This window comes from Scyliorhinus torazame, chromosome 6, assembly GCF_047496885.1.
Source record: "Scyliorhinus torazame isolate Kashiwa2021f chromosome 6, sScyTor2.1, whole genome shotgun sequence".
Classification (NCBI taxonomy): Eukaryota; Metazoa; Chordata; class Chondrichthyes; order Carcharhiniformes; family Scyliorhinidae; genus Scyliorhinus; species Scyliorhinus torazame.
The window spans coordinates 111,499,553-111,523,912 of NC_092712.1; the positions used below are offsets into that span (position 1 = coordinate 111,499,553).

At 46.1% G+C, this 24,360-nt stretch overlaps 1 protein-coding gene across 1 annotated transcript in view; it reads left to right on the plus strand.

Moving 5' to 3' along the window:
- Positions 1-24,360, plus strand: part of LOC140424954 (sorcin-like) — an 85,582-nt gene that overhangs the window by 43,927 nt on the left and 17,295 nt on the right. The window contains exons 3-4 of the mRNA XM_072508675.1: positions 7,969-8,038; positions 8,559-8,602. Coding sequence (XP_072364776.1) covers positions 7,969-8,038; positions 8,559-8,602 — 114 coding nt within the window. The remainder of the gene's footprint in view (positions 1-7,968; positions 8,039-8,558; positions 8,603-24,360) is intronic.

Genomic DNA, 24,360 nt, shown 5'->3' on the forward strand with positions numbered 1-24,360 from the left:
CTTCCTTCAGCAGGTAAGTCGGGTTGTTGGGCGGTCCCCTCCGGGTCGGGTCGCTGGGCGGGTTCTCTGGGGGTCGCGTTGGGTCGGGGGTCGGGTCGGGAGCTCCGGGGACTGGGCAAGGCGATCCGGGGGCTGGGGTCGGTAGTTAGGCCGGGTTGGGAGCTCCGAGGTCCGGATCGGCTCCAAATCGAGGTTGGGGCTTCACTTCCGGTTTGGCCCAATCTTCCAGGTCGTGGAGGTCAGGTCGGGTCGGGTCAAAAGGTCTCCAAGGGCCTCGGAGGATGTTCAAGCCTGCAAGAGAGGGTAATTCAGAAAAAAGATGCACGGGTGGATCGTATCCCATCTTGTTTGCAGAGAATGGGTCCCTGCATTTAAATGCAGGTCACCTCTAGCAGGTGTAAGTGAACCACATTACAAGTTTAACTTAAATTGGTTGTTAGTATATCTATTAACAAACTCTGGATTGTTCAGCAAGTGTTTCCCAATTGGGGAATCACAAATTAAGATAAATATATCACGGGAACTTGATGTTTCCACTTAGGCTTTTTTTTTAATGGGGGTGGGGAAATTGTGGGTGCTTTTGTCAAAATTATCCAACGTGCATTTCACATTGAACACTGCAAATGCCGTTCTGTTATTTCAGAATTTTGGGGTGGGAGGGACAGTGCTGATTGTGGGAGACCATTAACCAACTGAGTTGTGGCCAAATTTGCTGATGGCAAGTGGGAGTGTTGGCCTTATTACAAGGGAGCTGGAGTGTAAATGTGGGGAAGTCTTGCCACAGCTATGGAAGACGAGGATTTTTTGTAGGTTTAAATGGAAAGAATATATAAATGTTCATTTTCACAACTCCTGAAACACATGCAACAAACATCCACTCCCCAAATACTCATACACGTGAAAGATTATTTCTAGAGATGTAACATGCGCTTGGAATATGGGCGAGTAACAAGGTACACGTCACTTTTTTAACCAGTCCTTAAGATGGATATAGAAAAATTTTGCAGACTTGAAGGATACCCTGTTGGTTTCTTGAAGACAAATAGGCGTTGGATGTTACTGGCAGTTTCAAGTAAAATTGTGACTGAGCTCTTGTAGTGAAGAATCTTGCAGATAAACTAAATTAGCACCTTTCCACTGCCTGAGCAGTTTCTTTTTCCAAGGCCGTTTTTTTTTTTTTTTTTTTGCGCTGGGTGTGATCTCTTTCTGGTACTGGTCCAAGGCTGCCTTGTTGGGTTCCCTTCTGGATTAATAAAGGCATCGATTCCTGCTAGTTCTAGTCATGTGACAGCAGTATTGAAGTATCCCATTGTCCGCACAATGTGTTGGAACTGATGTAACTGGAACACTGGGAGGGAAGATTGATATCCCATCAACATTCCAGGTATGGCCATCTTCACTGAAAGGCTTTATTTGAAGTCCCATCTTCAAGGAGTGGGCAGGTCTAGTAGCCACTGTCTTTCAAATCTCTTCTGTTGAAATGGTGAGAGATAGTCAAATTGCATTCTGAAGTAACTTCCCAGGTATATTGCTTCTGCCTGTCCAGAAACCACAAGCAGGACTTGCCTGACTTTCCGGAATCCATTTTGTGAGGATGCAGCATCCATTATTCGATGTTGATTTCTTTTTAAAAGTACAGTGTCCATTGTCCAATTATCTTTATGGGCGTAACCTGACCAGAGGGAGAACCGGTGGATGTGGTTTATTTAGACTAAGATTCTCGACAAGATCTCGCATAGCAAATTACTATGTAAAGTTAAAGCGCATGGGATTGCGGGTAGTGTCTTTATTAAAAATAATATGCTATTAAAGATTTCATAATTAAGTCTCAACTACTAAACTCTGAAAAATGTTCAAACATGGTACAGTTGACTCACTAACATAAGGAATCAGAGATATAGAAAAACACACAACAAAGGCTACATCCAAACCCTCCTGTATCCCCCTGCGCCCACAAATAAACCCCCCCTGCTCTATAGATGGGAACATGAGACTACTCTCGGAAAGGACAACCGGCCTAGAAACTCCGCCATATCTGACATCCCCTCCGACAGCTTCAACCTATACAGATCCCTGTAGGACACCTCAAATGCCACATTGACTCCCCTCAGTGCTTTCACTAAACCACTGTCGAGTTCCTGACCTGCATAACCTCCGGAGAAGCCGCCTGCTGCCTCAGTTGGTGCGCTAACAGATGACCTGCCTTCTCCCACGTGCTCATATACCACACCACTTGTTTCACCGCCTTTCCAGTCAACTGCACCTGGAGCCGCTTCCTGGTTGCAAACTGCTCTGGGGTAGGAGCCTCCTGAGTAATGATGGTCTGCTTCCAGGATCTCTCCAACCAGATGCTGCCGTTCCCCTAACACTGCCCTATCTAAGTGCGCTTTATACGAGATCACCTTTCATCATATCACCGGCTTAAGTGCCTCACTGGCTTAAGTGCCTCCCATAGTGTGGAGGGAGAGACCAATCCATTATTATTAAACATAATCAAAGCCCACCCCACAACCCCCTCCCCCACTCCTTCTGGAATCAGCCATTTACACCGTCGGGGATAATCAATAAACCTTTTAAGAGGTATCAAACAAAGGAACTCCCAAGATGGCAGTCAATCCCACCTCCAGAAAAACACAAAGCATGTTCTAGATCAACCATCAGGCAGCTAACCCCTCCCCTCTCAATCGTCCCTAAATCCCCGAACTGGAACCAGACTGACAAACTCAACACCCTTTACCGCTCCCCCCAAACCCAAAACTAAACACACCAAACCAGATCGTACTGGTTTTACGGCTGCAGATCCTCCCCCCACCTCTCATCTGTTCGCCAGCATTATACGCACTAGTGAGGTAGCTCCCACCAGGACAACGAAAAGGACAAGATAACTGCCCAACGTGAGGATAAACTATTACTCAGAAGAGATAAAGATTCATCAACCATACAACATAGAAATTCCTCCACTATCCCTTCAACTAGAGAAAACAAACTTCAGCGACCGATTATCAAGAACTATATACAGTAAAACCCAACACCCTCTTCAGCCCACAGCTTTTACAAGAAACAACAAATAAAGAAATCCCCCACACAGCACCTTTCATTTAATTGGACCCCAATCCATGTTTGTTGATAAAAGTCCTCCACCTCTTCGGGCGTCTTGGAAAAAAGAGTCCTTGGGCTCATATGTGAAGCGTAGCCTCACATGGTACAATATTCTGAAACGAATCCTGTAGAGCACTGCCATCACCTTGTTAAAGGCTACCCGCTTCCTCACTAGGTCTGCACCAGCACCTTGATACATTTGTGCAATGCTTTTTCCCATTTCATGTTGCGCTGCCTCTTGGCCCACTGCAGGACCTTCTCCTTATCTTGAAAGCTATGAAACCGAATGATCAACGCATGAGGTGGCTCATTTTAGAGGCTTCTTCCTGATGCTCCGATGGGCCCTGTCGAGTACCGAGGTAGAGGAGAAAGCACTATCGCCCACCATTTTCCAGAATGTTTGTGATAAATACTCAGTGGGGTTCGGGCCCTCCATTCCCTCTGGCAATCCCAGAACTCGGAGGCCCTCCCTCCGTGACCGATTTTCCAGGTCGTCTACCTTCGCTGTCAACCTTCTATTTTCATCAGCCACCACTGCTACCTCGGCCTCTAGCAAAGCAAGCCGGTCCTCGTGTCTCGTAAGCGCCTCCTTGACACCCTCCAGTGTCTCACCATGTTTTTTCTACCGTCCTGACTGCTTTGTCGAGCTCCAACCGGACCAGACCCAGCGTTTCCTTTATTGGCATTATGTATTCTGTCCAATACCAGCATCTACTGTCTCTCGAATTGTTTGTTGAATTCCTTGGTCAATGCGTCTGAACACATTTCTAACGTGATCAAGGCTGCTGCTGGCTGCAGCTCTGCCATCGCCACCTTGGGTGCCGAGGCACTCCGCGAGGCTCCCGAGTCCATCAAGAGAGGATCTATTTCGGGCTTCCTGGTTTTTCTTCCTTTTCTTTTGGGCATGGAATTGGCATGGGGGATCCTATTCTGCCGGTCTTTGACGGTTTCTGGTATCACCCGAAAAAACATGCGAAACTGCTGGAAAAAATTGAGTCCCGATTCCAGAAGCACGAGCTCCCTCTTGCATGTCACACAGGTAGTGTGTTGAGATGGATAGGAAGCTGGCTGGCAGACTGGAAGCAAAGAGTTGGAATAAATGGGTCTTTTTCTGGTTAACAGGCAGTGACGAGTGGCGTACCACAGATCTGTACTGGGACCCCAACTGTTCACATTAAATATTAATGATTTGGACAAGGGAATTAAATGTATTATCTCCAAATTTACAGATGATATAAAGTTGGGTGGGAGGGTGAGCTGTGAGGAAGATGCAGAGATGTTTCAGTGGGATTTGGACAGGCTGCGTGAGTGGGCACATGCATGGCAGATGCAGTATAACATGGATAGGAAATTTTACAAGTCTGATCAAAGTGTTCAAAATGGCAGAGACTTGATATGGTAGGTTCAGAGTTCAGAGGAGCAAAATTAGGCCATTTGGCCCATCGAGTCTGCTCTGCCATTTGATCACTCCTGACCTCATCCTGCCCTTAACTCCACTGTCCTGCCCATTCGCCATAAACCTTCAACCCATTTCCAACTAAAATTCTGTCTAACTCCACAAATTTACTCGCTGTCCCAGCATACACTGCACTCTGGGGTAGCGAATTCCACAGATTCACAATCTTACGGGAGAAACTACCTCTGGGGGAATTCACAATAAGAGTTCTTAAATCTTAAAATCAGAGCAAGGCCAGTTAGGGTGTGACATCAAGAAGCATTTCTTTTCATAAAAAGCATGAGCATGCTGAGGCAATAGATTTACAAATCCGAATTAGGCAAGGATATTAAGGGATACGATGAAAAGGTAGGTAAATTAGAGTCCAGGTGTAGATGATCCATAACTAATGAAAGATTCAGAACCAGGACGAAGGGGCTGGATGGCCTACTTCTGTTTGTTGAACTTTTTTTTCTGGAATTCCTATAAACAGTGCTAAACATTGGAAGCTTCTGCAGTAATTCGGCATCCACGTGAGTAAACTTGGTAGAAACAGAATTTGCATGCGGCTATGTCAGATTGTTTGTAAACTGATACTTCAGTGGTGATCACTTACCTTATCTGTGGGTTTAGCTACTACAATATATGGAGTATTTGTGTGGCTAGTAGTATTGCCTTCCGGTGTGTGTTGTGGTGTTCCTTTTATATGATCAAAGCATTTTGCAGCATTTGGCTCATCACTCTTGTGTTGTCTTGAAGGAGCTCCATTCCCTTGCCCTTTCCCAGTAATGTTTTTAATTATCCACTCGCATATATTCAGTTGTGAACTCTATTAAATCTACAATGGATTCCTGAAATGTGTTATGAATTCTGCTCTCAGTACTGTTTCCAGTAGAATGTGTCATGCCCAAACAGGTATCTGCAAAAAAAAAAAAACTTCTCCAATTCTAACCCTTCATACACTGATCATGCATTCATGCCCTCCAGTTACTGACTAATGGATCACTGGAATATCTGAAATATCTTTCCCTACTTACCTTGTCATCAACCTTCATCATTTTAAAAGATCCCACCAGTTCTCTAAATTCCCAATTGTGAACAAATAAACCCCAGTTGTTCTCATTGCTCCTCGTAGCTGAAGTCTCCCTTTCCTGTTATTGTCAGTGGTTTTTTTTATACCCGCTGCATGGCATGCCACTCTTCCCAAAACAGGGCACTCAAAACTGGACACCGTATATTGACTGCAGCAGAAATTTAGCACTGCTTCGTTGCTTTTGTATTCAAAATGTGGAGATGCCGGCGTTGGACTGGGGTGAGCACAGTACGAAGTCTTACAACACCAGGTTAAAGTCCAACAGGTTTGTTTCGATGTCACTAGCTTTCGGAGCGCTGCTCCTTCCTCAGGTGTATTCAAAGCCTAGGATGCAATATGCTTTTTCATCAGTTCATTAACTGGATAGTAAGCAGGCAGAGTTAACTGTATTTTTAGGAATCGACTGTGCCCCTCTTGACGTCACAAAATTATCATAGAATTTACAGTGCAGAAGGAGGCCATTCGGCCCATCAAGTCTGCACCAGCTCTTGGAAAGAGCACCCTACCCAAGGTCAACACCTCCACCCTATCCCCATAACCCAGTAACCCCACCCAACACCAAGGGCAATTTTGGACACTAAGGGCAATTTATCATGGCCAATCCACCTAACCTGCACATCTTTGGACTGTGGGAGGAAACCGGAGCACCCGGAGGAAACCCACGCAGACACGGGGAGGACGTGCAGACTCCGCACAGACAGTGACCCAAGCCGGAATCGAACCTGGGACCCTGGAGCTGTGAAGCAATTGTGCTATCCACAATGCTACCGTGCTGCCCAGTGTGTCGACTTAACCCTGCTAACTGAAGACAGCTGCTACTAGAAACAATTTGCATTTGGGTGTTTCACAGAAGCATTGTCAAATAAAAATTGATATCAAACCACCTGAGATACTAGGCACAGTGAATTGAAGCTTAGACAAAGAGAGAGATCTTAAGGAGTATCTTAGAGGAGGAAAGCGAGATGGAGAGGTTTAGGGAAGGGATTTTGAAGATTGTGGCTAAGGGCAGATAGAGGGACGGCCATTAATCGTGGAGTAGTGAATGTTCCGGAATGCAAGAGGGCCCAGAATAGGAGAAGCGCAGAGATCTTGGAAGGTTGTGGGGCCAAAGGGGATCACTGAGATACGGAGGGGTAAGAGCATGGAGAAATTTGAAAACAACAATTAGAATTTTTAAACATGTGGTGTTGTTGGACTTGGAGCCAGTGTAGATCATTGAATATGGTTGAATGGGACTTGTTGTGAAATAGGGTACAAGCAGCAGAGTTTACAGAAGGTGCAAGGTGGGAAATTGCCAGGATAACATTCAAAAAATTGAGTCTAATGATAACAGCGGCACAGGTGTGAGTTTTAGCAAAAGATGAGCTGAGGCGGGACGGAACTGGGAGATGTCACAAATGAGCTTTAGTAGTCATAGGGATAGAGGGGCGGCATAGTGGTTAGCACTGCCTCACAGCTCCAGGGTCCCGGGTTCAATTCCTGCCTCGGGTGACTGTGAAGTTTGCACTTTCTCCCTGTTTCTGCGTGGGTTTCCTCAGGTTTCCTCCCACAATCCAAAAATGTGTTATCCTCTATGAGAGGAGGCGCCGTCGGTCTCTTGAGTTCAGGATTAGATAGGAATCCACAGCTGCAAATGGCAGCAGCCAGGGAGAGCGAGTTTGTCTTCTGAATCCACCACAATCACTTTTGTTTCCCCAGTATTTTAATTGGAGGGGATTTCTGCTCATCCAAGGCAGGATGTTTGACAAACCGCTTCTGGATACCTGAATGGCACCTGACGAAATGCAGAAATGGCATGGTAGCATAATTGGCACCGCCCTTGCATCAGTACAGACCGGCCTCGGCTGACTAGGAATCTTTTCACTGTTTTGTGCACAACTTCTCCCCGTTGGTGTTTATTGTGATTTGGCATTTTGACCATTCTAATGCTGAGCTTGATGATATGGTGGACAATGACAATAAAGAGTAACTTGTTGTATGGTTGTTCATTGTAAAATTGACATTGGGAATGGCGTGATGTTTGCTAACAAACTATTTCTGTCTGTTTGTGTTTACTGCATGATACGTTTTTATTTTCAAATATACTTTACTTACTGATTTATCACCAGCTGATACTGACACCTGGGTGAAGCAATGATTGACATCCCCCACATTGAAATGTTTTAATTTTCTTTTTTTTTCTATTTCCATTTTTAGAACAATAATTTTAAATCCTACTAGGAGACTATTAAATTCAACCTACGGCCCTAACAATGTGTCAAACCCCTCATAAATATTTTCCATTAGTCTGAACCTAACACTGGTATCTTTCATCTGGATATGTGGCCTTTCTTTTTTGTAGGATGGTCAGATAGATGCTGAGGAACTTCAGAGGTGTCTTACTCAATCTGGCATCAGTGGCACCTACAAACGTAAGTTGTAAATGTTTACAAAGTACACCTGACTCAGATTATTATTTTCAGTACTCTGTATAATAGGGTCATCCAACCCAAAAGTCTGTGGGAGCAGAAATTAATTGATAGCATTGTCTATAAATTGTTTTCTAAATAGTCTTCACCAGAACTGTTGGTAACACAAACATACTTATTAGCCAAGTTATTATTTTGCTCCCTCCTACTCAATGGGCCGAATGACGACCTCCTGTGCCATAATAACCAGGGTCATCTAAGTTTTAACCATGGGAATAATTGACCACACCGCTTGGGTCATCCCAAAGCGCATAATAGCCAATGAAGTACTTGTTACTGTAATAATATAGGAATTGTGGCAAAGGATTTGCATACAACCAACTCCCAGAAACTGTGATCAGATGATTTTCAAATAATCTATTTTATAAACTATATAAACAGTTTTTACTATAAAGCACACATTTTGAAAGGTGATTATGCTGTGAATTTTGTGTGGTGTTCTAACCTAGTTGTTTTTCCACAGCATTCAGCATGGAGACCTGCAGACTAATGATTTCCATGTTAGATGTATCCTTTAATTATAAAAATACTCATTTACTGCAGAATTGTACAGATTTTAACCATTGAGAGAAGTAAACTTGAAGGGCTACAGGAATAGAATGGCGGAATTGGACTGATTGGATTGCTCTACAGAGAGCAAGGCATGGACTCAATGGGCCGAATGACGACCTCCTGTGTCATAATGATGGTAATATTCCATGAACCTAGTTTATGATAAAAAGTGTCAACTCATAGACTTCACCTGTTCAAATGAATTAAGTCAAAACTGAAATACATGTTTTTAAAAGACCCTAATAACCCAAAGAAAAAATTGATTATAATTTTTGCCTTGTCATTTTCAGGAAATATTTAGAATTTTTCATTTGTAAGGGATATCTGGACAGTGAGTCTGGAAGAAAGTGAGGGGAGAATAATTTTCATGAGCAATCTGTAGAGCAGTATGTAAATAGTCCAACTCGGGAAGGGGCCATACTGGATCTGGTATTGGGGAATGATCCCGACCACGTGGTTGAAGTTTCAGTCGGTGATTACTTTGGGAATAGCGATCACAATTCCGTAAGTTTTAGAATACTCATGGACAAAGACGAGAGTGGTCCGAAAGGAAGAGTGCTAGATTGGGGAAAGGCCAAGAATAACAAAATTCGGCAGGAGCTAGGGAATGTGGATTGGGAGCAGCTGTTTAAGGGTAAGTCCACATTTGAAATGTGGGAGTCTTTTAAGGAAAGGTTGATTAGAGTGCAGGACAGACATGTCTCTGTGAAAATGAGGGATAGAAATGGCAAGATTAGGGAATCATGGATGATGGGTAGAATTGTGAGACTAGCTAAGATGAAAAAGGAAGCTTACATAAGATCTAGGTGACTTAAAACTGATGAAGCTTTGGAGGAATATCGGGAAAGTAGGACAGATCTCAAACGCACAATAAAGAGGGCTAAAAGGGGTCATGAAATATCTTTGGCTAACAGGGTTAAAGAAACTCCCAAAGCCTTTTATTCGTATATAAGGAGCAAGAGGGTAACTAGAGAAAGGACTGGCCCACTCAAAGACCAAAAGAGGGAACTTGTGCGTGGAGTCAGAGGAAATGGGTGAGATTCTTTTTTTTTAAAAAATATTTTATTGAAAATTTTTGGTCAACCAACACAGTACATTGTGCATCCTTTACACAATAATATAACAGTATAAATAACAATGACCTATTTTATAAACAGAAAATGAATAAATAATAAATAACAAAAATGAAAACTAACCCTAATTGGCAACTGCCTTATCACAAGTAACACTCTCCAAAAATATAATTTAACAGTCCAATATATAATTATCTGTAGCAACGACCTATACATATTATACAGTATATATTAACAACCCTGAGAGTCCTTCTGGTTCCTCCTCCCCCCCCCCCCCCCCCCCCCCCCCCCCCCCCCCCCCCCCCCCCCCGATCCTGGGCTGCTGCTGCTGCCTTCTTTTTTCCATTCCATCTATCTTTCTGCGAGGTATTCGACGAACGGTTGCCACCGCCTGGTGAACCCTTGAGCCGACCCCCTGAGGACGAACTTAATCCGCTCTAGCTTTATAAACCCTGCCATGTCATTTATCCAGGTCTCCACCCCCGGGGGCTTGGCTTCTTTCCACATTAGCAATATCCTACGCCGGGCTACTAGGGATGCAAAGGCCAAAACATCGGCCTCTCTCGCCTCCTGCACTCCCGGCTCTTGTGCACCCCCAAATATAGCCAACCCCCAGCTTGGTTCGACCCGGACCCCTACTACTTTTGAAAGCACCTTTGTCACCCCCATCCAAAACCCCTGTAATGCCGGGCATGACCAAAGCATACGGGTATGATTCGCTGGGCTTCTCGAGCACCTCGCACACCTATCCTCCACCCCAAAAAATTTACTGAGCCGTGCTCCAGTCATATGCGCCCTGTGTAATACCTTAAACTGAATCAGGCTTAGCCTGGCACACGAGGACGACGAGTTTACCCTGCTTAGGGCATCTGCCCACAGCCCCTCCTCGATCTCCTCCCCCAGCTCTTCTTCCCATTTCCCTTTTAGTTCATCTACCATAGTCTCCCCTTCGTCCCTCATTTCCCTATATATATCTGACACCTTACCATCCCCCACCCATGTCTTTGCGATCACTCTGTCCTGCACCTCTTGTGTCGGGAGCTGCGGGAATTCCCTCACCTGTTGCCTCGCAAAAGCCCTCCGTTGCATATACCTGAATGCATTCCCTTGGGGCAACCCATATTTCTCGGTCAGCGCTCCCAGACTCGCAAACTTCCCATCCACAAACAGATCTTTCAGTTGCGTTATTCCTGCTCTTTGCCACATTCCATATCCCCCACCCATTCCCCCCGGGGCAAACCTATGGTTGTTTCTTATCGGGGACCCCCCCAAGGCTCCAGTCTTTCCCCTATGCCGTCTCCACTGTCCCCAAATCTTTAGTGTAGCCACCACCACCGGGCTTGTGGTGTAGTTACTCGGTGAGAACGACAATGGGGCTGTCACCATAGCCTGTAGGCTAGTCCCCCTACAGGACGCCCTCTCTAACCTCTTCCACGCCGCTCCCTCCTCCTCTCCCATCCACTTACTCACCATTGAAATATTAGCGGCCCAATAATACTCACTTAGGCTCGGTAGTGCCAGCCCCCCCCCCTATCCCTGCTACGCTGTAAGAATCCCTTCCTCACTCTCGGGGTCTTCCCGGCCCACACAAAACCCATGATGCTCTTCTCGATCCTTTTAAAAAAAGCCTTCGTGATCACCACCGGGAGGCACTGAAACACAAAGAGGAATCTCGGGAGGACCACCATCTTAACCGCCTGCACCCTCCCTGCCAGTGACAGGGATACCCTATCCCATCTCTTGAAATCCTCCTCCATTTGTTCCACCAACCGCGTTAAATTTAACCTATGCAATGTGCCCCAATTCTTGGCTATCTGGATCCCCAGGTAACGAAAGTCCCTTGTTACCTTCCTCAACGGTAGGTCCTCTATTTCTCTACTCTGCTCCCCTGGATGCACCACAAACAACTCACTTTTCCCCATGTTCAATTTATACCCTGAAAAACCCCCAAACTCCCCAAGTATCCGCATTATTTCTGGCATCCCCTCCGCCGGGTCTGCCACATATAGTAACAAATCGTCCGCATACCAAGATACCCGGTGTTCTTCTCCTCTAAGTACTCCCCTCCACTTCTTGGAACCCCTCGACGCTATCGGCAGGGGCTCAATCGCCAGTGTAAACAATAATGGGGACAGAGGGCACCCCTGCCTTGTCCCTCTATGGAGCCGAAAATATGCAGATCCCCGTCCATTCGTGACCACGCTCGCCATCAGGGCCCTATACAACAGCTGCACCCATCTAACATACCCCTCTCCAAAACCAAATCTCCTCAACACCTCCCACAAATAATCCCACTCCACTCTATCAAATGCTTTCTCGGCATCCATCACCACTACTCTCTCCGTTTCCCCCTCTGGTGGGGGCATCATCATTACCCCTAACAGCCTCCGTATATTCGTGTTCAGCTGTCTCCCCTTCACAAACCCAGTTTGGTCCTCGTGGACCACCCCCGGGACACATTCCTCTATTCTCATTGCCATTACCTTGGCCAGGATCTTGGCATCTACATTTAGGAGGGAAATAGGTCTATAGGACCCGCATTGTAGCGGGTCCTTTTCCTTCTTTAAGAGAAGCGATATCGTTGCTTCAGACATAGTCGGGGGCAGTTGTCCCCTTTCCTTTGCCTCATTAAAGGTCCTCGTCAATACCGGAGCGAGCAAGTCCACAGATTTTCTATAGAATTCGACTGGGAATCCATCCGGTCCCGGGGCCTTTCCCGCCTGCATGCTCCTAATTCCTTTCACCACTTCTTCTACCTCGATCTGTGCTCCCAGTCCCACCCTTTCCTGCTCTTCCACCTTGGGAAATTCCAGCTGATCCAAAAAGCCCATCATTCTCTCCCTCCCATCCGGGGGTTGAGCTTCATATAATTTTTTATAAAATGTCTTGAACACTCCATTCACTCTCTCCGCTCCCCGCTCCATCTCTCCTTCCTCATCCCTCACTCCCCCTATTTCCCTCGCTGCTCCCCTTTTCCTCAATTGCTGTGCCAGCAACCTGCTCGCCTTCTCCCCATATTCGTACTGTACACCCTGTGCCTTCCTCCATTGTGCCTCTGCAGTGCCCTACATTCTACATGTAGCCTTTGCCTTTCCCTGTACAGTCCCTCCTCCGGTGCTTCCGCATATTGTCTGTCCACCCTCAAAAGTTCTTGCAGCAACCGCTCTCATTCCTTACTCTCCTGCTTCCCTTTATGTACCCTTATTGATATCAGCTCCCCTCTAACCACCGCCTTCAGCGCCTCCCAGACCACTCCCACCTGGACCTCCCCATTATCATTGAGTTCCAAGTACTTTTCAATGCACCCCCTCACCCTTAGACACACACCCTCATCTGCCATTAGTCCCATGTCCATTCTCCAGAGTGGGCGCCCTCCTGTTTCCTCCCCTCTCTCCAAGTCTACCCAGTGTGGAGCGTGATCCGAAATGGCTATAGCCATATACTCCGGTCCCCTCACCTTCGGGATCAACGCCCTTCCCAGCACAAAAAAGTCTATTCGCGAGTAGACTTTATGGACATAGGAGAAAAACGAGAACTCCTTACTCCAAGGTCTGCTAAATCTCCACGCGTCTACACCTCCCATCTGCTCCATAAAATCTTTAAGTACCTTGGCTGCTGCCGGCCTCCTTCCAGTCCTGGACTTCGACCTATCCAGCCCTGGTTCCAACACCGTATTAAAATCTCCCCCCATTATCAGCTTTCCCATCTCTAGGTCCGGAATGCGTCCTAGCATCCGCCTCATAAAATTGGCATCATCCCAGTTCGGGGCATATACGTTTACCAAAACCACCGTTTCCCCCTGTAGTTTGTCACTCACCATCACGTATCTGCCCCCGTTATCCGCCACTATAGTCTTTGCCTCGAACATTACCCGCTTCCCCACTAATATAGCCACCCCCCTGTTTTTCGCATCTAGCCCCGAATGGAACACCTGCCCCACCCATCCTTTGCGTAGCCTAACCTGGTCTATCAGTTTCAGGTGCGTTTCCTGTAACATAACCACATCTGCCTTAAGTTTCTTAAGGTGTGCGAGTACCCGTGCCCTCTTTATCGGCCCGTTCAGCCCTCTCACGTTCCACGTGATCAGCCGGGTTGGGGGGCTTCCTACCCCCCCCCTTGTCGATTAGCCATCCCCTTTTTCCAGCTCCTCACCCGGTTCCCACGCAGCTGTATCTCCCCCAGGCGGTGCCTCCCCGCCCATCCCCTCCCATACCAGCTCCCCCCTCTCCCCAGCAGCAGCAACCCAGTAATTCCCCCCTCCCACCCCCCCCGCTAGATCCCCCGCTAGCGTAATTACTCCCCCCATGTTGCTCCCAGAAGTCAGCAAACTCTGGCCCCCCCCCCCGTGACCTCGGCTCGCACCGTGCGACGCCCCCTCCTTCCTGCTTCTCTATTCCCGCCATGATTATCATAGCACGGGAACCAAGCCCGCGCTTCTCCCTTGACCCTGCCCCCAATGGCCAACGCCCCATCTCCTCCTCCTCCCCCCATCACCACCTGTGGAATAGAGAAAAGTTACCACATCGCAGGATTAGTACATAAAACTCCTCTTTTCCCCCCTTTTTAACCCCCCTCTTCGCCCCCCACATTCGCCCCACCACTTTGTTCAAACGTTCTTTTTAATAACCCGCTCATTCCAGTTTTTCTTCCACAATAAAAGTCCACGCTTCATCCGCCGTCTCAAAGTAGTGGTGCCTTCCTCGATATGTGACCCACAGTCTTGCCGGTTGCAGCATTCCAAATTTTATCTTTTTATGAAGCACCGCCTTGGCCCGATTAAAGCTCGCCCTCCTTCTCGCCACCTCCGCACTCCAGTCTTGATAAACGCGGATCACCGCGTTCTCCCATTTACTGCTCCGAGTTTTCTTTGCCCATTTAAGGACCATTTCTTTATCCTTAAAACAGAGGAATCTCACCACTATGGCTCTGGGAATTTCTCCTGCTCTCGGTCCTCACGCCATCACTCGGTATGCTCCCTCCACCTCCAACGGACCCGCCGGGGCCTCCGCTCCCATTAATGAGTGCAGCATCGTGCTCACATATGCCCCGACGTCCGCTCCCTCCACACCTTCAGGAAGACCAAGAATCCTCAGGTTGTTCCTCCTTGCATTGTTCTCCAACCTTTCCACACATCGTTTCTGATGTGCCTCATGCATCTCCGTCTTCACCACCAGGCCCTGTATGTCGTCCTCATTCTCGGCTGCCTTTGCCTTCATGACCCGAAGCTCCCGCTCCTGGGTCTTTTGTTCCTCCTTTAGCCCTTCGATCGCCTGTAGTATCGGGGCCAACAGCTCTTTCTTCATTTCCTTTTTGAGCTCTTCCACACAGCATTTCAAGAACTCTCGTTGTTCAGGGCCCCATGTTAAACTGCCACCTTCCGACGCCATCTTGGTTTTTGCTTGCCTTCCTTGCCGCTGTTCTAAAGGATCCACTGCAATCCGGCCACTTTCTCCTCCTTTTTTCATCCGTATCCAGGGGGGATTCCCTTCTGGTTTACCGCACAGTGTTTTCAGCCGTCAAAATTGCCGTTGGGGCTCCTATCAAGAGCCCAAAAGTCCGTTTCACCGGGAGCTGCCGAAACGTGCGACTCAGCTGGTCATCGCTGCACCCGGAAGTCGCATGGGTGAGATTCGTAATGAATACTTTGCATCGGTATTCACCAAGGAGAGAGACATGACGGATGTTGAGGCTAGGGATGGATGTTTAAATACTCTCGGTCAAGTCGGCATAAGGAAGGGGGAAGTTTTGGGTATTCTAAAAGACATTAAGGTGGACAAGTCCCCAGGTCCGGATGGGATCTATCCCAGGTTACTGAGGGAAGTGAGGGACAAAAGAGCTGGGGCCTTAACAGATATCTTTGCAGCATCCTTGAGCACGGATGAGGTTCTGGAGGACTGGAGAATTGCTAATGTTGTCCCTTTGTTTAAGAAGGGTAGCAGGGATAATCCAGGGAATTATAGACCTGTGAGCTTGACGTCAGTGGTAGGCACACTGTTGGAGAAGATACTGAGGGATAGGATCTATTCACATTTGGAAGAAAATAGACATCAGTGATAGGCAGCATGGTTTTGTGCAGGGAAGGTCATGTCTTACAAACCTAATAGAATTCTTTGAGGAAGTGACAAAGTTAATTGATGAGGGAAGGGCTGTAGGTGTGATATACATGGACTTCAGTAAGGCGTTTGATAAAGTTTCCCATGGCAGGTTGATGGAAAAAGTGAAGTCGTATGGGGTTCAGGGTGTACTAGCTGGATGGATAAAGAACTGGCTGGGCAACAGGAGACAGAGAGTCGTGGTGGAAGGAAGTGTCTCAAAATGGAGAAAGGTGACTGGTGGTGTTCCACAGGGATCCCTGCTCGGACCACTGTTGTTTGTGATATACATAAATGACCTGGACGAAGGTATAGGTGGTCTGATTAGCAAGTTTGCAGATGATACTAAGATTGGTGGCGTTGCAGATAGCGAAGAGGACTGTCCGAGAATACAGCAAAATATAGATAGATTGGAGAGTTGGGCAGAGAAATGGCAGATGGAGTTCAATCCAGGCAAATGCGAAGTGATGCATTTTGGAAGATCTAATTCAAGAGCGGTATATACGGTCAATGGAAGAGTCCTGGGGAAAATTGATGTACGAGATCTGGGAGTTCAGGTCCATTGTACCCTGAAGGTGGCAAAGCAGGTCGCTAGAGTGGTCAAGAAGGCATACAGCATGCTTGCCTTCATCGGACGGGTATTGAGTACAAGAGTCGGCAGGTCATGTTACAGTTGTATAGGACTTTGGTTAGGCCACATTTGGAATACTGCGTACAGTTCTGGCCGCCACATTACCAGAAGGATGTGGATGCTTCAGAGAGGGTGCAAAGGAGGTTCACCAGGATGTTGCCTGGTATGGAGAGTGCTAGCTATGAAGAAAGGTTGAGTATATTAGGATTGTTTTCGTTGGAAAGACGGAGGTTATGGGGGGACCTGATTGAGGTCTACAAAATTATGAGTGGTATGGACAGGGTGGATAGCAACAAGCTTTTTCCAAGAGTGTGGGTGTCAATTACAAGGGGTCACTAGATGTGCGTGGAAAGTTTTTTACGCAGAGGGTGGTGGGTGCCTGGAACGCTTTACCATCGGAGGTGGTAGAGGCGGGCACGATAGCATCATTTAAGATGCATTTAGACAGATATATGAAAGGGCGGGGAACAGAGGGAAGTAGATCCTTGGAAAATAGAAGGCGGGTTTAGATAAAGGATCTGGATTGGCGCAGGCTGGGTGGGCCGAAGGGCCTGTTCCTGTGCTGTAACTTTCTTTGTTCTTGTTCTATCCTTAAGTTCATTGATTTGGAATCAAATTCCATGCAATACCCGATAAGGACTTCCCATGGAATATATAATATTTTTTATTGTCACAAGTAGGCTTACATTAACGCTGCAATGAAGTTACTGTGAAAAGCTCTCCATGCCCCATTCTGGCACCTGTTCGGGTACACCGAGGGAGAATTCAGAATGTGCAAATTACCTAACAGCACGTCTTTCGGGACTTGTGGGAGGAAACCGGAGCACCCGGAGGAAACCCACGCAGATACAGGGAGAATGTGCGGACTCCGCATAGACAGTGACCCAAGCTGGGAATCGAACCTGGGACCCTGGCACTGTGAAGCAACAGTGCTAACCACTGTGCTACCATGCTTCTGCTGTCAGCTTCAACTGAAGTTGTTCTGGAGTACATGGATTAAAAATGGAGGTTGAAAAGCATTAAATGGGCTTTATAGAATAAAAGACTGAATTTCCAAGATGTTTAATGACTGTGCTAGAGATGACCTATTCATCATTGTTGATGATACAATTCAAAGTGGTATTTTTGTAAGGGTGAAGATCAGAGACCACATATAAGTATAGGCAAGGAAACAAATAAATGCAATTCTTCTCTTAACACCCCACCACCAATTTTATGGAAGCAAGACCTGTAGTGTGATTGGTAATTGACCTTTGTAAAATTGTCTGTATCCTCTCCATTGGCGAATAGTGACTGATTAGACAGAAGACTTTAAGAAAGAGAAAAATTATAATTAATGTTGTCACTATTAGTTACAATTGAAAAGGTCCAGGACTGCTGTCCTGTATCATTAAGGTGAAGCATTTGAGGCCTGCTGGTACCAAAATCTAAATAGTCTAGGGGTATTGTCCTGATTGAATTGATGGACACAAGAAATGTAAGGACTGCTGCAGACGTTCTTGCAGGCTCTATTAAATGAGACTCAGTGGCATACGTGCCAACCAAGGTGCATAGAGCTTATTTTTATTACCAGCTTGAAAGCCTGAGGTAGTTTCATACGTTTTGTGTAAAAGAATGGAAGAAGATTAATTGTTGGTTGGGGGCTGGTTGGCATTGACCCCTGAAACAGGTTAATTCTTGGTCTAGGATGTCCAAGTTTTTATTTTGAACACTGTTAAAACTTAGGAAAACAAGCAAATGAGTGAAAAGATACAGCTCGTGAATATTTTTTCAGTATTCAAAAGCAGTCTCTCGGTTAACCCTCTCGAGTTCAAAAAAATAAGGAACCCATGTCATTGCTGTTCCTGTCTTTGTCACTTATAATGATAGGGTGGTAAAATTTGTTGCACAGGAGAAGATCTGCAATCTTTCAGTAAACAATGCAATAGTGTGTGATGTAAGTCAGGGTTGGACTAATGATCTCAGGGAACCAGGACTGTTCTACTGTGTTAGCGCACTGCTGCCATGCACCATATTTAACTCGGAATGAAAGGCTGATGTTTGCAGTATAGAGCTGTCATTCTCACTGTGCCTAAAGATGTTTTGAATTGTTTTTGTTTAAAAATAAAGTCGTGACTGCCCACTTTGCACCACCGGACCTGCTAAGAAAACAGTGAACCATTTCAGTGGAGGGACTTTCCACAAATGGAAATTATTTTTAATTTTTAAATGGGATGTGCGCTTTGTTGATGAGACCAGCATTTATTGGCCATCCCCAATTGTCCCTTAAAACGGTGGTGGTAAGCCATCTTCTTGAACTGCTACAGTGTAGGTACACCCAGAATGCTATTAGATTTCCAACATTCTGACCCAGAGATGATGAAGAAATTCTGACTGTTCCTGTTGAGTAAAGGGTTAACTCTATAACTATAACAATAGCTACTGAGCATGCACGTAAGGGACTATATAATAATCATGTCACACAGAAGAGAATGAGGAAAATCTGAGAGAGGAGCTGTGGCTTTATAATCCTGCACACAATTGTGTATATAAATAAAGGTTGCTTTGCAAAAGAACCTTTGCCTCCAGCGAGATATCTGAAATGAAAATGGCTTATTGTCACAAGTAGGCTTCAAATGAAGTTACTGTGAAAAGCCCCTAGTCGCCACATTCCGGCGCCTGTTCGGGGAGGCTGGTACGGGAATTGAACCGTGCTGCTGGCCTGCCTGGGTCTGCTTTAAAAGCCAGCGATTTAACCCAGTGTGCTAAACCAGCCCCGATATCTTGCTAAGAGTAAGGCTCCCAAGATCTTCCAAGGCGAACCAACAACAGATGGTGATAGCGGTGACCAGATCCACAAAAATACAGTGTAAAATAGTGAGAAACAGCCTGAGGAGAAGTCCAGCAACAGAGAGCAGCGGGTGAAGGACTTTGAGGCCACCTACTAATCGGATCAGAGGGAAATCACGAAGACAGCCCAGCAACAAACACAGAAAGTGAGCAATGAATTCTGCTCTACCTCTCCCAGCATCATTCCAGAAAGTAGAGGGCCCCAAATAGATTAAGTAGTTGCAAAACTGGTGAAAGCATTTTACTCATCAAGATGCGCCCAGGACTGACGAGTAAGACTAACAAGGACCAGGCCAATAATTGTTGTATGCACCACAGATGACATGCTGGTCAGGTAGTGAGTGAATGAGTTCACCGCCTATCATGAGGATGTAATTGGAGCTTTTGCTTCGTGTTTTAGTCTTCGTTGAAACATCATCAGAGACCAGACAAAATTCAACCATTGAAATCAAAGACCAGTGAGGGAATTGACTCATTTATAAATGATTTCTTTGGCTGACAGTGGAGTAAGGAACATTGAAAGCTGATTTAATAGGACACAGGATAGTTGTTGATGTTTTGGAAGAATCCCTGTCAAACTTTCTACAATCCAGGGAAGATTTAAGGAAAGCAGGCCAAAGTGCGAAAGCAAAACTGTGTTTGTAATGGGTGAGAAAGAACCCCCGTGAAAAAAAAAAACATTTGAAGCCGTTCAGTTTATTGTATCGGGTGCAAAACTGAACGCTGATCGATCGTGGCAGCAACCAGGGAAACGCACTGAAAGAGTGTGGCCGCCATTTTACAATGTCCCCACTGGTGGGAAGAAAGTCCGAAGAATGTCCCACCCAATCCGCAAATGTCATGGATGCTGCAAAGTCAGTCATTTTAAAACTGTGTCATTCAAAAAAGCCTCCGCTTGCAAAGCAAAAATAAGTCTGCTAAAGATTGCTCTTACAAGAAGTACAGGAACCAGACAGACAGGAAATCACTTGGCTTGGCGAAATCAAAGAGAATAAAAAACAATACTGGAGCACTAACATTGGACACCATGCTGAATTTAAATTGAATAAAAGTGCTTGAGTCTCAGTTCTGAGTTCTGTCTGACGGAGTTAAGTGGCTACAACAAGTTACTCTGCAAATTTCATCAATCAGCCTTCATGTTCCAGGAGGAATCAAGCTAAATTCAAAGGTTAACTTGATGCAATATTGAAGTACAAAGGCAGAAAATTCTCTGAGATGCTATATGTCATCCAGAGCCTAAAATGCTCCTTTTGTAAGTCTATATCGGTCTGAGCCTAATCCTGAAGTCAATGACAAAGAACAAAACTATGAATTTAGAAGAGATTTTCCAAAACTCTTAAGACTTGGGAAGATTGGAAAATATGAAACACGTCATGCTAACAGCAGATGCAAAACTCATTTAGTTTTTAACACCCAGGAAGGTCCAACACACACTTCTCAAACAGTTAAGAATTGCATTGGAGCTGATGCTCCAACAATGGATTATTTTGCCAGTGATAGACCCAGCCTTCTGGTGCTCTGGTATGGTAATAATAATATAATCATTATTAGTGTCACAAGTAGGCTCACATTAACAGTGCAATGAAGTTATTGTGAACGTCCACTAGTCTCCACACTACAGTGCCTGTTCGGGTACACTGAGGGTGAATTTAAAATGTCTAATTCACCTAACATGTTGGGACTCGAGGAAACCGGAGCACCCGGAGGAATCCACACAGACACGGGGCGAACATGCAGACTCTGCACAGATAGTGACCCAAGCTGGGAATCGAACCCGGGACCCTGGCGTTGTGAGGCAACAGTGCTAACTACTGTGCTACCGTGCCGCCCAAACAGTTCCAAAACCGGTTGGATCCATCAGAATCTGCATTGACCTGACGCAATTTAATAAGGCAGTAGAATGGTAGATACACCCAATGGCATTCTATCACCACCAGGAGAAATTCTGGATCAGGATTCAAAGCTTTTATTCCGGTGTACAAAGGGAGAGGCCATGGAAGACAATCTAAGACTGGCTGTTGAGATTTGCGTTAACAATCACCTCTTTTATTCATAGTTCGCCACGGACACGTACTATTAATCTGTAAATTACAATCATGTGTGAATCCTATGTTTCAGACTCTATTATCATTTCTCATAAGTAAATGCATTAGGCATTGTTTACACAAATGGAGCTGCCCTCTTTCCCCCCCCTCCCCAACTATCTTTCAAGCCTTGACCTTGAATTGCAGTGTTCTGTACTCCTTTGTCTCACTCCTTATCTTGACTAGAGCACATCTGCTACTCATTGGTTCTGCCTTTCACCACTCTGCTATAAAATACTTTTCAGCTAATCCTTTCTTGTTTTATTTTACCATTCCTCAAAAGCAAATTGGCACACCTACTACTTCAATCAATCTTGCTTGGTGTTTTATTTTGCTAAATACTAAAATCACTTCACCCTTTCAGTTAATTATAAAACTCTTTCAGTCTTCCTTTTGTCCCTTGACCTCGCCCAAGGTAGCCAACTCTGCCACCCAGAGATACTGGCCATTTCTTGTGTGACATCTGGTACAATAAACCAATTATGTTTATTAGAAAACTAATACCAACTGGGCGATAACTTCAACATAGGAGATGATCTTAATCCATGGATGCACTGGATATTCAGCCCCCAATTCCAGAAATCTTTCCATCATATGGTATCGTCCATTTGTTCAATATCGTCCATCATTGTAATAACCTGTTATTGTAACATGTTACCCTTGGCAAGTAGCATGAAGGTGAATCCCAAAGCTTTTTATTCATATGTAAAAAGCATGAGGGTGGCCAGGGAAAGGATTAGACCACTTCAGGATAGTGGGGGGAATCTATGTGTTGAGCCAGAGGAAATGGGCAATGTACTAAATGAGTACTTTGCATCAGTGTGGCCAAAGAAAGGGACTTTGTGGAAGATGACTCTTGGGTAGTGTGTGGACAGTCTGGATCATGTTAATATCGAAAAGGAGGAGATATTAGGTCTTTTAAAAGATGTCAAGCTAGATACGTCTCCTGGGCCGGATGGGATTTACCCCAGAATACTGAGGGAAGCAAAGGAGGAAATTGCTGGGGCCTTGACTGATATCTTTATATCCTCACTGGCTACAGGTAAGATCCCAGAGGACTGGAGAATAGCTAATGTGGTACCGCTGTTTAAGAAAGGTAGCAGGCCCACCGGTGAGTGGAAAAGTCAGCGTAGGAACTGTAAGGAAAGTGGAGGCTGGAGAACCAGGGGAGGCCGCTTCGCTCACAGTAGAAGAAATGACTAAAGTGATGGTTGTGGAACTTGAAAAACAGTTCACAAAGCACATGGAAGCGATAAAGAAGGAGATGGAGGCGGTGTTGAAAGTGCTGGTGGAGGAGGCGATTGGCCATGTGAGGGCGGCGGTATCAAGCGCAGCGGCGGAGGTGCGGGAGCAAGGTGAGACACCAAAGGAAGTGGAAGAGGTATTATCGCAGCACAGTGGTCAACTCACCTCGATGGGGAAGGAGTTGCGGAAGGTGACAGATACCAACAAGGGTCTGCGAGGCAAAATGGAAGACCTGGAAAACAGATCCAGGCGGCAGAATCTGAGAATCGTGGGTCTGTCCGAGGGGTGGAAGGCCCGAGGCCTGTGCTGGGCAAAGCAGAAGCGGGTGGTGCAGTGGGCTGGAGCTGGTATACGCATATAACAGAACTTTACGGTGGAGCTGGCGAAGAGGCGTGCTGCCTTCAGCCGGGTGAAGAAGGCACTGTACATCAGTAAGGTGCAGTGCGGCATCGCATATCCAGCTAAGTTGAGGGTGACCTACAAATCCCAGGACTTTTATTTTGGGACGGCGGAAGCAGCGGAGGAGTGTGCGAACGCAGGACTGTGGCAGAATTGAGAAATGGGACTGAGAGCAGGTTGTGTACCGATGTAGCCTCATGTAACTTTATTTTTTCACTGCGTGTTGGTGTATGTACTAAATGAGTCGACGCTGTATATTTGGACAAGGGAAGAGTTGGGACTTTCATTTGCCATGATTGTTCTTCGGGGCTTGGGTGTGTATGCTGGGGTTGTGTGCCAAAGGGGATTTTTTGGTTTTCCTGGGACCGGGCAAGAGGGAAGGAGACCCTGCGGGGGCCTCCACGCTGGCCTGTTTACGCCAGCCAGTGAATGGGAGTGAGGTGGGGGAGGAGCTGCGGCCATCGGAGCCTGGTAGAACAGGTTTCGGTGAGTCTAGCCGGGGTGAAAAGTTGGGGGAAGGAACAGAGGTTGGGGAGGAGTTTACACGATGAAGTGGAGGGGAGGAGTTGGGTGGGGGGGTGTCTACAATTCATGGGTGCCATTCACGGTACTCTTTCGGGGATTGGATGGCATTGAATATTAGGGGGGGGGTGGACTATATATGTCAGCGGTGACCAGGGGCGATCCCTGATCCTTTTTTCCTCCTTGGGAGGTTTAGTTTTATTTGATGCTTATATTGTCATGCAGGCCGCTGTTTGGGGGTTGGTGGGAGGATGGGATCGTTGTTGTTGGTAGGGGGATTGACATTGTATTCGTTACCATTTCCTGTTCGTTGGTGGGGTGTAAATTCTGAAGAAAATGTGAAAATGGAGAATGAAAATATTTTTTTTTAAAAAGAAAGGTAGCAGGCCAGCTGGGGTTGAAAATGGGTGCGGAGGCAGATGTTGTAGCCTTCGCCTCATTGATCGCCCGAAGGCGAATTCTGTTGGGATGGAGAGCAACCATTCCACGCTGTGCCCTGGCATGGCATAGATACATGGAAGATAGGAGCAGGAGGAGGCCTTTTGGCCCTTCAAGCCTGCTCCGCCATTCATCACGATCATGGCTGATCATCCAACTCAATAGCCCAATCCTGCTTTCTTCCCATAGCCTTTGATCCCATTGTCCCCAAGTACTATATCTAGCTGCCTCTTGAATATATTCATTCTCCCCAAGTACTATATCTAGCCGCCTCTTGAATATATTCAAAGTTTTAGAAGCCACTATTTCCTGTAGTAATGAATTCCACAGGCTCACCACTCGTGTGAAGAAATGTCTCCTTATATCTGTCCGAAATGGTTTACCCGGAATCCTCATACTG